Below are 16,501 nucleotides of genomic sequence, written 5' to 3' on the forward strand. Positions count from 1 at the left end.
TCAGCCCATCCATGTTACTAAGTACTAATAGGTTCTAAAGGTTCTAGCACCTCTCGTGCTTGGGGCTTTGATAAAAAAAAAAAAATAAAGATACATTAGCTGCATAAATCTGTCCCATTTAGTGTGGGTCCTGAAGTTATTAACTCTATTACAAAAATATATTCATTTCTTAATAGTCAAACTATTTTTTTTAATTTTTATTGTGGAATAACCCTGAAATTCAGTTGACCCCAAACAAACTGAAACATTTAATATGAAAACATCTTGGCATTTCAGCACATTCCAATTTTTTAAAATCAAAAGCTGATTTTAAGTTATTAGTATTTACCAAAGTAGTTAAATTAATTAATTAAATTAAATAGTGACAACCCAGTTATGAAGTATAACTTCACAATATGAGAGATGCCTGATAGTGCGTAGTGATATAGACTATAAAGTATTTAAGGGCGAGGCGCCTCCGTAGCCAGGTGGGAAGGAGCAGCAGTGCGTAGCACACGCTTCTTGATTAGACCGGGGTTCGAGCCCGTCACCACCAAATACGGAGGATGCGGAAAGGTCAAGGAATGACCACTGCATATCCCGGAGCAATATGGCCTTAGTTGCTAATGCTCCTAAAAACCAAATAACAAACAAACAATTTAAGGGCAAAGGCCTCATGCTACGAGGTAGAATGACTAATATGTAGGTTAGTGTAAATGCATCATTTTAACATTAATTTAACTACTTTTAACAAAGTAGTTAAATTAATTAAATAACCTCGTAGCATGAGACCTTTTAATTAAGACCTTTTTAATTAAATAACCCCGTAGCATGAGAATTAATTAAATAACCTCGTAGCATGAGACCTTTGCCCTTAAATACTTTATAGTCTATATCACTACACACTATTAGGCATCTCTCATATTGTGAAGTTATATTTCATAACTGGGTTGTCACTATTGCAACACCAGGGTACCTGGCAAACCAATGAAGAGAAGCCAACAAGCTTTGAAACGGTGCCATCTGGTGGTATCTGCTGAGAATAAATAACAAAAGTCTTCTCCACTGGTGAAGTGTTATTTATTCAAGGTAGTACAGTGCCATGGCAACTCATTGTGAAAGCAGTCACAATATGAGATATAACCAAAACGATACCAATTTAATTAATTAATTTAACTACTTTGGTAGATGGCTATGTTAAAATGATGCATTTGCACTAACCTACATATTAGTCATTCTACCTCGTAGCAGGAGGCCTTTGCCATTAAATACTTTATAGTTATTAGTATTTTAAATCAATAAAACAATAAAAAAACAAAAAAAAATGTTTATATAGAATTTTGATGTATTCGTACATTAAATTTATTCCTGGGAATATAAACTAATAAAATTTTTTAAAACTCTAAAATTCATAAAAGTTGTATGACATAATTGAGGATGTTAAGTAAAGAGTGAAAGCATTTAAGTCTCCTTTATTATGGTTCTGACTAGAAAATCATCCACAAAGTGAACCCTTGTGATTTTATAGTGGCTTGCCTAGGTGGTATTTTCAACTTACTATGGATCTAGGTGGGACACCTACTTCTTTGGTTTTTATGCTCCCAGAGAAAGCAGGGGTTTTGAATTGTTTAGGTTGTTCGGATGTCTGTATGTGGTCTGCTCAGTTTTGTTTTCTTCTCTAAGTTTTTTTTTTTTTTTTTGAGGAACTACTTAGTTTCCTTTTCAAAAGTTTTTGTTGGGATACCGTGGCCATGCATAACTGCAGCCAACAAGAATTGGATAGATAGAACTGCAGAATTTCTTTGGCAAAGGATGCAAAGAAAAACAGCAAAAACTTCTTTACTTATAAAAACTCTAAAAGGAAGGGGATGAATCAAATTGGTCTACTTGATATCAATGGTTTGACTGTAGATAATCATTCTCAGATAGCTGCCAAACTAAATGAGTATTTTGCATCTACATTCACACATAAGGAGTTATTCAAGGAGGAGAGGGCCAGATGTTTATCAAACTGCAACAGGGAGTTAAATGATTTTGTAATAACTGAGAGTAAAGTGGAGGGAAAATTATTAAAGTTAAACATAAGAAAGGCACCTGGGAGTAGATGAGGTATTTTACTGCAAATTTATCTGGAAAAATTTTTTAAGTAATTTTTTAAAATAATGTTCGATCACTTTTTGTTTTGTTTGTTGTGACCTTTTTTTTTTTTTTTTTTGGCTACCAAATCTCTCAAGTTCTTAACAATATCAATTTGATTATATCTCATTCTTCCTGTTCTTTGCCCACTTCAGTGCTGTTTCTTTTTGTTGACATTTTACCATAAAAAAAAAAAAAAAAACTGAGAAAAATAATAAATTGCACAGTTTCAGGCCGATATTATTCTTACCAAATCGGGAACTAAACTAAACATAATATGAAACAAGGAGAAAGAAATATGCCATGGAAAATTGGTATTTTCTGGCAAGTGCAAAAAAAAAAAAAAAAAAAAAGCAGACAGAAATACTCTCCTAACATAATAAACATTTGTCTCAAATACTACTATTAATAATAAAAAAGAAGAAAAATCAGTCTTTCAAATTATTCTGGATAACTAACATTCTATTGTACTTCTTTTATTTAACAGCTGAATTATATGTTCTTATATTTAAAAGAAAAAATTTACTTAAGACATTCAAAATATCCTCCCCTGGTAAACATGCATAAACAACTCTCCTTCATAAAATAGTGCACAAGCCAGTTGAAATTCTTTGATTTCTGCTGCATTGCCATCCACAGATCATTGTTTTGGGTTTTTGAGCATATGCTTTATCTCTCGGGTATCCCCATGCAAAAAAAAAAAAAATCTAGGAGACTGTGGTTCGGAAACCTTGGCAAGTATTCAAAAGTTCTCCCCCCCATGACCTATCCATTGTTCATGGAATTCCCTGTCCAGATAGTCACAGGCAGCAGTATGTTATTTTTATTTGTTATTTGGTTTTTAGGAGCATTAGCAACTAAGGCCGTATTGCTCTGGGGATATGCGGTGGTCATTCCCTGACCTTTCCGCATCCTCCGTATTTGGTGGGCACGGGCTCGAACGCCGGTCTAATCAAGAAGCGTGTGCTACGCACTGCTGCTCCTTCCCACCTGGCTATGGAGGTGCCCTACAGCAGTATGAAAGTGTGAAGGTGCATCATCCTGTTCTTTAATATTTCAAGATAACTCTTCCCCAATAACAGTGCTGTTGATTCTGTGTGGTCCAATAATCCTGTGAGAGGAAACTCCTATCTGCACAGTTATCCCTGGCAAGATAACATCTTTCTGCATGGTAAGATGAGGATTTTCATTGGCCCAGTAAACACAGTTGTGATGATTCAAATGTCATTTAGTTTTAATGTGGCTTCATCTGACCATACAGTTGCATCCTCAAAAGCACTGATTCCACCATTTTTATGAAATACCACTCATAAAATTATGTTTGTTGATCTGAATCATCTTCCTATATTACATGCAGTAATCAAGATCTAAAAGTCTTCAATTTATATCCTTTAAGATTCTTATAACATGATTGACTCATTTGCAATTCTTGAGAACATTGTGTTGTTGACTTCTGTGGGAAACGTTCGGGTGCATTCATAACAGATTTAATGTTTTCAATACTTCTTGATGTCCTTTTCCTCCTACTGCTTGTATTATTGATATTGCATACAGTTCTGTGTTTCTCAAATTTATTTCACAAATGGTTATTGGTAGATGAGTAGGCACACTTCCGTGCACACTGAAGTTCTAAAACATTTTCAAATTTCCAGTACCATTTAGGAATTGCCTTTCTCTCATCAAAACTTAATTGCACATTGTTCATAATGTTTCTGAGTTTCAACCAATCCAAAAAAAGAAATAGTGCAAATGTATTATCTAATTCATGAATTATGGATTGTTAAAGCGTGTATGCATAATTTTGACTTACCCATATATACCTTTACATTCTTATTTTTCAGATTTGCATCATAATATGTAATTTCCATGATCACTTTAATATTTAGATTTCTCCATCCTTTCAGTTCAACTTATTACTCAAAGCTTATATTTCTCTTTAAATATACACATAAAAAAATAAAAATAATATAAAATGAATATAATATAACAAAAAACTCAGTTTTATATTTTTATATACTTCTTCCAAATGTTTATCTGATCACCCTTTAAATCTATATGAACTATTTGCTTTTGCAAAGCTATGTGGTAACTTGAGTAGTTGATTGTTTCAGTAGTTGATTATCCTTTGGGTAAAGGCAAATTTTCCTAAATCCTCTCTATGATTATCTTTCTTTAATTTAAATGTGTGTCCTTTATTTTCATCATCCTAGAAAGAGAAAATATGCTTTCATCATTTATGGATAACTGTTGAAGGCTATTACAGTGTAATAGCCATTACGTCTTGTTGGGTTTGTTTCATTATGTTAATATTAAGTCTAATATAATTGAGTGGTCAAGTGAAAGAGCACAGTAGCGTGTGCGTTGAGAGACAACCGTGGTTCAAGCCCATCATGGTTCGAACCCACATGATTGCCAAACGTAGTTAAAAATTGCATTTATTGTTTAAATGATTAATTGTAACCTCCTAATTGATTGTTACACTCTGGCATGTTCTAGTGGGCATGCCAGAGTATAAACAGAATTTTTTTTTTTTTTAAGTCAAGTTTTGTTGATATTTCACTGACAAAATAAGCTAGAATTGCACTTATGCCTGAAAGAACCAAAGCTTCTTTATTGCTATTAATTAATACTATAGTTGATACTTTATATAATAATAAATAAAATAAATAAAATAAAATAAAATAAATATATATAATAAAACCTCTTTCTCAATATATGGCAAAGAGTGCTTTTATTTCCATTCTTTGGTATATGTCTGAGTGATACTGTTTAACACTCTAGTGGGTACACACAAAAAAAAAAGTCACATGAGGAGGTCATGTCTTATGGCTGTGATGAATATAGTGGTATCATTTATGTATATATTTTCATAACCTGAATCAATGCCAAAACAAAAACTGTAGGTTTTGATTGAATATAATATGTCTAGCTATACTTCTCTAGTTAAAAAAGAAAATGCAGATTAAAATTAGAGACTATACTGGAGGAATACAAAAATACTCACATAATTATAATAGCTATTTTAATTTTTATAATTATTTATTTATATTTTTGTTGCATAGGATCAGCCAGCACATCCACTAAGGGATTAAGAATTGTAACAGATTTCATAGTTTTTAAGGTGGTGGCAACTCAAAATTCAGATTGTGTCCAGTAAGTCAGAATTCAGTTTCAGTAATAAGAAAATTACTCTGCCATGAAATGAAAATCTAACATCAGAGTGAAAATCAGTTTTAAAAATATCAGGATTTCTATTCAAATCTCTGAATCAAATTTGTTCATGTTTCTCTATTTTAATGTTATATGAATAAAAGCTACCAAGATATCTCAAGTGAGAGGTATTTAATCTTCAAACTTTTTCTGAAGAACAGTTTGAAGCCAATTATCAGAAGCAAATGATGCTGATTGTTACCCAAGGACCTGCCCATGGTTATTTTTCCATGTTCAGAACTTGTACCATGCAGTTATCAGTGATCTTAACCTTTAACAGCAGAACTGACTGGAACCCATTTTTATACTGATGAGGTGCAGTTATACAGTGCAAAAGTGGTTCATCAAAAAACTTTTCTATGATTACATCATGGCATCAGTGAATTGTTCAAAGAAAAGTTAAATTGTTCAATTATGCAGTGCAAAAGTGGTTCATCAAACAATTAAAAAAACTTTTCTATGATTTGTATTCACAAATATGTACATTTGTATTAACTATTAAATTTGTATTAATAAATTTAAAGAAAAATACTTTGAAAGGGAATCACTATGTTGAGGAACAGTTTATAGCCTAAGATTTATTTGTAATATATATTATAGCAAACAGTTGTTTTCATTTGATTCAGTCTTATTGATATACCCAAGATATCTTTACACAAGATGTCTATATCTGTAAGTTTGTTATTATACGATATAAAACATCTTTATTTTCTTCTTCTTTTTTTTCAGGTAATTGACAGTGGTTTGGACTTAGTAGAAGGTTTAGCTGTTGACTGGGTAGGAAAAAATTTGTATTGGGTTGATTCAAGATTAAAGACATTGGAAGTTTCCACTTTAAATGGCGAGCATCATATTGTTCTTCTGAATGAAAATATAAGTCAGCCAAGAGGGTTATCCCTTGATCCACAGGAAGGGTAATTGGTGATTATAGTCTAATTATTGTCTTATATATTTATATTTCTTTTTTGTATATAAATATTTACTTATTATTATATGGAAATCATTGGGTTATCCTAGTAGGTTCTTCAAATTTGAGAAATTTTATATGCCAATTTATTAACTCATCGGCAGTAGCATTCTAGATCGTAAAAAAGATGGTGGTACCTTGGCTGTCAGACCCAAATTTTCTTTTTTTTTTTTTTCTGAAAAAAAAAAAATTCTTTTTTTGAATTCTGCTTGTTTCACACGAGCAATAGACCTTTTCTAATGAATTTCAATACTTAAAAAATGTAATAGTTTATTTTTAATGAAAATTTTAAACTTAAAAATGTGCTTTTTTACACTTGGCATCCAGAAAAACAAAACTTATACTAATTCTGCTGGGGGGGGGGGGACATTATTTAAAATTTTCACATGCTTTATTTATATAAGAAAATAACGTTAATTGAAATTAGCATTAGTAGAGGCATATGATGCAAGAAAGCAAGCTTATGCAGCATCAGCCAGAAAAAAAAAAAAAAACACTTCCACTTCACCCCTCCATTCCTTCGAAATACCTGTCCAGCTGAGCCTTAAATTTATTTAGGCTATCAACTTCCACAACAAGGGATGGAAGTCTGTTCCACCAACCAACCACCCGCTGGCTAAAGACAAATTTCCGGACATCTATCCTACATCTGTCTTTCCTCAATTTGAATTTATGCCCTCTCAAGTGATTATTCTGAGCAAGAGGCAGAAACCCATCAGCATTGAGCATGCTCAAACCATTCAAGGCTTTATACACCTCTATCAGATCACCTCGCCAGTGCCTAGTCTCCAGACACTGTAATTTGCAAAACTTAAGCCTTTCTTCGTAAGAGCAACCCTTTGTTCCATTCACTAATCTTGTTGCCCTTCTCTGTACTCATTCCAGCAGCTCTACATCCTTCTTGAAATGAGGCCTCCAGACCTGTATACAGTACTCAAGGTGTGGCCTGACCATTGCCTTATACAAGGGAATAATCACCTGCTTATCCCTGATAGAAAAATTCCTGTATATCATTGATAAGACGCCGTGAGCTACTCTTGCAGCCCGTCTGCTCAGAGAACTTCATATCTGCCTGCACAATTACCCCCAGGTCCTTTACATTCTCTATCACAGAGTTGATACGTTGCTCTGGGGTTACTGTTTCCCATATGTAGTACTTTACATTTGTCAATGTTAAACTTCATTTGCCACCTCTCAGCACATCTGCTCAACCTTTCCAGATCCTGTTGCAGAAGCATAGCATCAGCAGTGTTCTTAACAACCCTGCCAACCTTTGTATCGTCTGCAAACTTGGACATTAAGCTTGATATACCATCGCCAATATGATTTATAAATACAGAAAACAATAATGGACCCAACACTGAACCCTGAGGGACTCCAATAATAACATTAGTCCACAATGGGCAGTGTCCATTGATTACCACTCTCTGTCTTCTCCCCATCAACCACCCCTTTATCCATAGCAGCAATTTGCCTCCAATGCCACACTGCTCCAATTAGTGCAGCAGTCTTCCATGTGCAACAGTATCAAAAGCCTTTCTAAGATCCAAGTATATAATATCAAAGTTATTTCCTGCATCCAGTTCTTTTGTGACTGCATCATAGTATCCAATCAAATTGGTCAGGCAAGACTTTCCATTAACAAAACCATGCTGTGTCCGAGCTATAACTGAAGTCTTGTCTAGATGACCTTGCAGTGCTTCTTTAACCAGTGCCTCCATTAATTTTCCTGGAACAAAATTTAAACTCACAGGTCTATAATTACTTGTGTCAGCCTTTGATCCTCCTTTATGAATTGGGGTCACATTTGCACATCTCCAGTCTATGGGTACCTCCTCTGAGTCCAAGGAAGCTCTCATAATTATGGCTAAGGGTTTGCTTACTTCCTTTGCTGCCTCCTTTAATATAACTGGATAGATCCCATCCACCCCAGGTGCCTTTCTTGTGTTTATCTTCAACAATTTCTCCTCCACTTTACTCTCAGTTATTACAAGATTATCTAGCTTACTGCCAGAGTTGAATATACCTTTGGCATTCCCCTCGCTGAATAAATCCTCATGTGTGAATGTTGATGCAAAATATTCATTTAGTTTGTTAGCTACCTGAGCAGGATCATCAACAGTTGAACCATCGATATCAAGTGGACCAATCTGATTCATCCCCTTCCTTCTAGAGTTTACATAAGAAAAGAACTCTTTACTGTTTTTCTTTGCATCCTTTGCCAAAGATTTCTCGTAATCTGCCTTCGCCTGCCTAACCTCCTTTGTGACTTGGTTAGAGATCAACTTATATGTATCATAGGCTTCTGTGCCACGTGTTAATTTATATGTATCCCAAGCATTTTTCTTCTCTGTCATATGTCTCATTAGTTCATCTGACATCCATTTAGGCCTAAACCTTAAACAATATTTCTTAGTTGGTATGTAAAACCTAGTAGCTTCCAAGATAAGTTCTTTGAATGCTTCCCATTTTGAATTTGCTGTTGGTAACATCATCCGTTGGTCCCACTGTATAGAATTTAAATACTGTCTCAGACCATCGTAGTCGCCTTTACGAAAGCAATAACCCTTCCCTTTACCCCTGATGGTAGTTACCTCTTTGAGTAAATCCCACTTCAGCACACTGTGATCACTGCCACCTAGTGGTTCCTCTTTCTGCAGATTCTTAATGCATGAAGAATCACTACTGATAATCAAATCAAGAGTATTACTCCCTCTAGTTGCCTCCCGAACATGCTGATGTAGAAAACAATCATCCAATAAATCCATAAAAGCCTTGCTAGTGTGTGAGTGACCAATCCACAAATTCCAGTCAATATCTGGGAAATTAAAATCCCCCATTATAAGACTCTCTGATTTACTGGCCGACTCTATTTTCCTGTACAGTATCTTATTATACTCATCAGAGTCATTAGGCCTATAGCACACTCCTACTCTCAATTTTGATCTCCGAGTTCTTATGTCACACCAAACTGACTCGACACTGCACTGTCTAGCGATGTCGACTGGCTTCACTTCCTTGGATTTTATGTGTTTCTTAAATAATAGCATAACCCCTCCTCCCTTCCTATCCTGTCCATCCTTTCTGTAGACGTTGTACTCCCCAAATTCCAGTTCTGCATTCCTTATATTTGTGTGACTTTTTTTTTTTTTTTTTTTTTTTTGTAGTTGTTGGCACATCGGCTTCTGTGGCCATAATGCACCTCCCAAGGTTTTTGCAGTACTTTGGTCCAAGCCCGAGGCGGGATTCGAACCCGCGACCTTTGGGTTGCCAGGCATGCAAGCACTTTACCCACCCGGCTAACCCGGTCGGCATATTTGTGTGACACCACGTCTCTGATATCCCAACAATATTCGCCTTTGATGCTTTGAGCAATACCTCAAATTCATCAAATTTATTTACCAAACTCCTAGTATTGGTGTACACGCAAGTATACATGCACCTGTTCTTTTTCTTAGCTACCCTAACAGAACCCATGTGTTTATTTGTACTGCAATGACTCCCAGCAGTCTCTGAAATATCCTGCATCTTGTTTTCCAGGCTTCTGCTCATTCCAATAGAAGCAGTGCAAGAATCACTTTCACCTCTGCCAGCGGCTACTGTTAATCTATTAGTCCTTGTGTCCCCCCAAGCTAGCAGTTTTCCGACCCATCTAACACTGCCTCGATAGCATCAGCAAATATTCTTGCACCGTTTCTATTTAAGTGTATCCCATCCCTGTAGAAGCAGTCCCTTCTGTTAACAAGAAATAAGAAACTTTTATGTAATAATTCTAACTTAAAACAAACTGGATCTAACTTACCATTGCAGCAGCTGTGTGACAAGCACTGCAATTGTTTAAGGAAAGCAAAAGACAAAAATAATAACCCAAATGGTGCCACTTCATTTATCAGCATGTTTCACATACTCACTCTTCTGGCTGATTATAAGAATAAAAGGACTGGTGATAATCTCAGTGTTAGTTTGCATCTCCTATTCATAACAGGATGCTTTTTATTTTCTCATCTATGATTTTTGAAATAACATGTCTGATTAGGAATTTTCATTTTAATGAATTTTATCTTGCCTGTTTGTTTCCCTTTGCATATTCTTGGTGCCATCGGAACATCAGTTCTTCTAATTCCTGCTTTGGTATAATGTGGGTGGGCAGATCTGTATTTTAAGAAATGACTCCATTATCTGTAGTTGTGATATCTTTTGACCAGACATTATTACAATATGTATCCTTTTTTTTTTTTTTTAATAGTATAAACCAGAGTTTTGGTGCTCAATACGTTCTACTTTGATTTCAATATTAGCAGAAGAATAGGAGAAATTTACCTCAATATTATATGTAGAACACTTCCGTGTCATATGAAAGTGTTCTATGTATCATATCGAGGTAAATTTTTCTTATTCTTATGCAAATATCTTTTTTTATAAAAATCCCAAGCATGAGAGGTATTAGAACCTAGTACCATGCATGGGTTGAAGGTTGAGAAGATGAAAGAATATACTTGTTGATATTAGCCTTGACATTGTGTAGGTAATTTTCAGGAAATATGGATGAAGGAAGGTTGTTCCAGAAAATGAAAGTTGAAGGAATAAATGAAGAAGAAAAGTTGGTTCTGTGAGTTTGAAGTTGAACAATAAAAGGATGCTGACTGGTTTGGAAGAGAGAGAATGGGAACTGTAGAAGCCAATTCAGAAGAACAATGCCCATGGAAGTATCTATAGAAAAGGCATGCAGCCGAAACAGAATGTTTATGAGACAGAGAGTGGAGTGACTGTTAGATATGTCATTAATTAACCTAACTGCCCTCTTTTGAATGGAATCTGTAGGGGTCGAAGCCAGAGAGAGAGAGAGAGAGGGGGGCACCACCCAAGATGTGGAAACAATATTCCATTGTAGGGCAGATTTGTGATTTGTACAGGGTGAGCAGGTGTTTGGAAAAAAAATAACACTGAGGGCAAAAGAGAAAAGCCCAATTTTTTGGATGCAGAGGAAGCAACGTTTGTGATGTGCTTGTGCCTGGAGAGATTAGAAATCAGGGTAATTCCCAATGGAGATATGTGATCTTGTCTAGAAATCAGTCTGTCATTGAAGATGATAAGTATAGGGGCAGAAGAATCCTTTTTTGAGATATAAGACAGGATTGAGTTTTAGAAGGATTTAAATCAACTAAGTTATCTTGGTCCCACTGGAGAATTACATGGATATGCTTTTAAGGAATTGGTAGTGGATATTCGAGAATTTGAGGCTGTTTGTGCAGGGCAAGGTTTTCCAAACTGGAAGGTGGAATGCAATGTTCTGTCATCAGCAAAACTATGGATAGGATTTCTGGTCAATGGAAGAAAGTCATTAACATACAAGAGGAAAAGAGTAGGAGAAAGAACTGAACCTTAGGGAACCAGCATTAGTGGAGAAGTTAGAAGACAGAGAACCATCTGTCATCACCCACAGTGAGTGGTCAGAGAGAAAACTGGATACCTAAATACAAAATACAGTTGGCAAACCATAAGATGGAAGTTTATTTAGATGACCTTTGTGCCAGACACAATCAAAAACCTTTTAAATGTCAAGAGCAACTGCTTGACTTGTATAAATTTTTCCATTGAATTTGTCCATAGGTGGTTGACAGATGCCAGTATATTACCAGTGGGTGGACACTGTTGGAATCCATATTGATGATCATTGATGAGATGGAAGGTTAATATACAAGAGGAAATGCAGCCTTAATGCAGTCACAACTTCTTTTTCATACTTCTGCTGAAGACAGCACATTACATTCCACTTTCTGGTTTGCAAAACTTTGTGCTACGCAAACAGCTATAACTTCTCAAATCTACCAACAATAGCATGAAGAAAACTTAGTTAGCTTCAAGCCTTCTAAAACAGTCTTGGGAAATATCCTACAAAAAAAAAAAAAAAAAAAGATGTCTGCTGCACCCTTGCTCATCTTCTACAACATTCAGATTTCTAGACAATATCACATATCTTTATTGGGGTAACTTGACTTCTAATCTTTCTTTTGTATAAGCATATCACAAACATTCCTCTACATTGAAAAATGTAAAAATTCTTTTTCTCTTGATTTACTTTTCTTCTAAATGGCTGCTAAGTAGTATCTCTAAAACTTTTCAATCTCCTGGACTCTACCAAAAAAAAAGAGTAAACAGGTTATTTCACTGTACTCCCTATGTAGTAGAAAATATCAGAGATGTTTTTATATTGCATGCCTTGTTTATAGATTTTGCCATATATGTTGTCCTTCTAACTCATCATGTGATTCCACCTTTATCTTACAACTCAGTCTGAACTGATACATCAGCTGGTCAACCTTCATTCACAGTTCACTTCCAAAAATTGCCAAACTAACTTTTCCTCTACTTCGGCTATCCCATAAACTTCTGCTTTTTTAGAATGATTTCCCTTCTTATATATTTCCTGTGAAAAAGAAAACCCAAAATACAGAAATTCATGTTCAATGTCAGCAAGTATTTTCTGTATTCTCATTCCATAAACTGTACAAGGGTGCTGTAGGTTCCAATAATCTTTACTTTTTTCTGTTTACCATAGAAAGATTGTTATATTTTTCAAGTACATATCCATGTTTTCTGTAATTTATGCTGTTGTTTACTTGTGTTGATTGCCGACTGGGCTAGCCAGGTGGGTAAAGTACCTGCCTAGCAACCCAAAGGTCGCGGGTTCGAATCCCGCCTCGGGCTTGGATCAGAGTACTGCAAAAACCTTGGGTGGTGCATTATGGCCACAGATGCCGATGCACCAACAACTACCAAATAAAAAAAAATAAAAATAACTTGTGTTGATTTGTAAACTGTGTAGTTTACTAAAATGTTTTAAGTTAATTATTTTAATATTAATTTTGCTTTAACAAAACATGCCATCAACATCTGGCTTTTCCAAGGATTGATTTATTTTCTGTGAATATTTTGTTCTCTAAATATATTAGTACCTACACTGTGTTGCCACTTTATTAAGTACACCTACCTAGTAGTGTGTTGAGCCTCCTTTAGCCTTAAAAACAGCCTCATTTCATCTTTGGTATTGAACAAGATGCTGAAAATGTTGTGCAGGAATGGAGTACCATGCAGACATGAATGTGACAAGCAGTTCCTTGAGATTCAACAGAGTTGTAGGCCTGCAACAAACAGCCGTTTCCAGCTCATCCCAAAGATGTTCAATAGGATTGAGATCCACGGACTGAGCGGGCCACTGCAGCAAAGAAAAGTCATTGTCGTGTTCCTGGAACCATTCCATAGTGATTCAGGCTATGTGCACTGGCACATTATCCTACTGGAAGTAACCATCTGACTGAGGATAAACTGTCAACATGAATGGATGCACTTGGTCAGCAACAATGTTTAGGTACGATGTGGCATTCAGATGTGAATCTATGGGTATCAATGGACCCAACGTGTGCCAAGAAAACATTTCCCACACCATAACACTGCCCCCACCACCTTGCACAGTAGTCACCAGACGTGAAGGGTCCATGGAATCATGTTGTTTTCACCAAATTCTGAGCCTTCCATCAACATGATGCACCAGGAACTTCGACTCGTCAGACCAAGCAACTGTTTTCCAATCCTCGATAGTCCAGTGCTGGTGTTGCTGTGCCCACAGGAAGCATGCTCTCTTTTTCTTCATTGATAACAAAAAGGTATGCGATGTGGCCATCAGCTATTGTAGCCCATTCGCGACAAATTACGACTAGTGGTCCATTGCAATATTTTGTTCTGCGCATCAAGGTTGTATTCTGACGTGATGTGTGACATTGTGGCCCGTCTGGTTGCTTGCACAATTCTAGCCATCCTCCTCTGAACTCTCTCATCAACGATTTTCTTCCACAGGAGTGCCGTTGAGAGGATGTTTTCTGTTCGTTGCACCATTCTCGATACACCCTTGAAACTGTGGTGCGTGAAAAGTTCAGGAGAATTGCCGTTTCAGAGATTCTTTGTCCAACACGTCATGCATCTACCACCATGCCACATTCGAAGTCCGTTAAATCACTGCTTTTCCCCATTCTTGCTATGGTTTGTATGCTTAACTGATACTAGAAAGTTTCTTCTGCTGCATTTATACCCACAACTGTGGTCATGTGACTTGCAATGTTGTGGGACAAACCATTTGTGTGCACAGCAGTGGTGTACTTAATAAAGTGGCAGCACAGTGTACATATGTGTAGGAAGTGTTATTTATTATTTTTTTTGTAATAGATTGCCCTAAAAATTGTTCATTATTAGTGATCTCTTTCTCTCTCTCTCTCTCTGTGAAACTTATTGTGCAAAAAAATCAATGAGTATTCCAAAGAGTGTAATTCAATCATTCCTACCACATAAAACACTACAATCTCTCATCCAGTGGATTTATTGTTTTTTATCACCCTAAAGAGTTGGGATGATAAAAAAATACATCAAAAAGCAAAATAATATACATCTGATAATGCTTTGTAAATTTGCACAGCTTTCAGAGCTTTTGTCTCCTTCATCCCCACCCACACTAATAAAGAAGTCTCCAAAATTCTAAAATTTTCAATAGTACTGCCTATTAGAAATGTTTTGAACAAAACAAAAGAGTAAAGTACTTTTAAGCTATTAGACAAAGTAAGTAATTTTAAAATAATATTTTTAATGTTTGTTGCTTTTCATAATATTGTGTTCAGTTTTCCGTTTTTTTTTTTTTTTTTTATGAAAACTCCAAACACAAAAGGTATTAGAACCTGTAGTACTTAGTAACTGTGTTAAAGGTCGAGAAAACAGAAGATACTTGTTGATATTAAACTTAAATTAAACTTCTTTTAAAACAATGTCAAGAGTGAAAAAATAAAAAAAGACTTCTTTTTTCTTTTAAAGAAAAGAAGCACATAAGATATTTATGTATTAACAAAGAAAAGAATAAATCACATTACACCCTTCTGTAATGGGTGTAGGAAGGTCCTGATAACCCAGCTGTTGCTGATGCATTGAATAGGTACTTTGCATCGATCTTTACAGATGGAAGATCCTCCATAGTGTGAGGGAGGCTGTCCGAATGAGGCTAAGCAGTATAAAATTAGTGATATTGATATCACAACAGTTTTTTTAGAAAACTTTCAAGCTTAAAAGTAGGTTTAAAGACTCCTGGAATTGATGGCATATACCCAGTAATTTTTAGTTAAGTGAGAAGAGAGTGCACTGAAATGTTAAAGTTAATCAAGAACATCATTTGACTTGGGAGAGAGTCCCTTGGATAGGAGAAGTGCCAATGTTTTGCCATTGGGCAACTACAGACCAGTCAGTTTGACTTGGTGGTAGGGAAAATCATGGAGACAGGGATCAAGAGGGCAATATAGGGACATTTAGATAGAAATGGAATTCAAAAGGATATATGACATGGTTTTTTTTAAAGGAAAATGTTATTTAACTAAGCTGTTTAGTTATTATGACACAGTCACTTGTGAGCTGGATGTAGGAAATAATTTTTACATTGTTTATTTGCATTTTAGCAAAACATAAGACAGTCATTCATGGGAGGTTACTGTATAAGTGAAACATGTTGGGATCACAAGTAATATTTTAAAATAGATCACAATGTAGCTGCAGGGCAGAAGGCAGAGGATTGCAATAGTTACTCTTTAAATTAGGCTAATGTTTAAATTAGTGATGTATCTCTCAAGGAGTGATGAAACAAGAACCGCTATTTCTGTTTTCTTAAATGATGTTGAAATTTGCAGGTAATGTAAAGATTGGAAGAGTGATTAATGGTCAACCCTAGGGCCTCATATCTAGTGAGTATGTCCTTGGTACACCCAGGGTCCTGAGCTGGATATCATCATTCTTCTCTTTTTTGGTGATTCCCTCCTCTCTCTCTCAGGGTACTCAAATTTTTTTTTGGGCCCGTGCATAAGCCTCAGGTTTCCTTGCACCATATGGCTAATAATAATAATAATAATCACTTAACAGTGCACCCTCCCCTTCAGAATGACTAGGATAGGCTTCAAAGATACTCAGAAAAGTGGCAACTCCTTTTAATGAAGTAAAATTCAAAGGTCACTTGGGGAATAACAACTCAAAAATAATTTATATACTTGGTGGGGTTGAATTAAAAACATTAGAGGAAGAAAGCAATTTGGGAGTTACAATACCAGGGTGATGTGAATTTCTCTGTGCAGTGTAAACAGATGGTCAGGAGCGTCTTAATGTCTTATTGATGATTCATCACAACAT

The 16,501-nt window shown here is 35.6% G+C and overlaps 1 protein-coding gene across 1 annotated transcript in view; it reads left to right on the top strand.

Annotated features, from left to right (window-relative positions):
• The window catches only part of mgl (low-density lipoprotein receptor-related protein megalin), a 1,043,262-nt gene that overhangs the window by 423,070 nt on the left and 603,691 nt on the right, over positions 1-16,501 (top strand). Inside the window, exon 29 of the mRNA XM_090381453.1 lies at positions 6,055-6,239. Coding sequence (XP_090237579.1) covers positions 6,055-6,239 — 185 coding nt within the window. The remainder of the gene's footprint in view (positions 1-6,054; positions 6,240-16,501) is intronic.

This window comes from Mastigoproctus giganteus, chromosome 9 (genome assembly GCF_048544385.1).
Source record: "Mastigoproctus giganteus isolate SK-2022 chromosome 9, ASM4854438v1, whole genome shotgun sequence".
Taxonomy (NCBI): Eukaryota; Metazoa; Arthropoda; class Arachnida; order Uropygi; family Thelyphonidae; genus Mastigoproctus; species Mastigoproctus giganteus.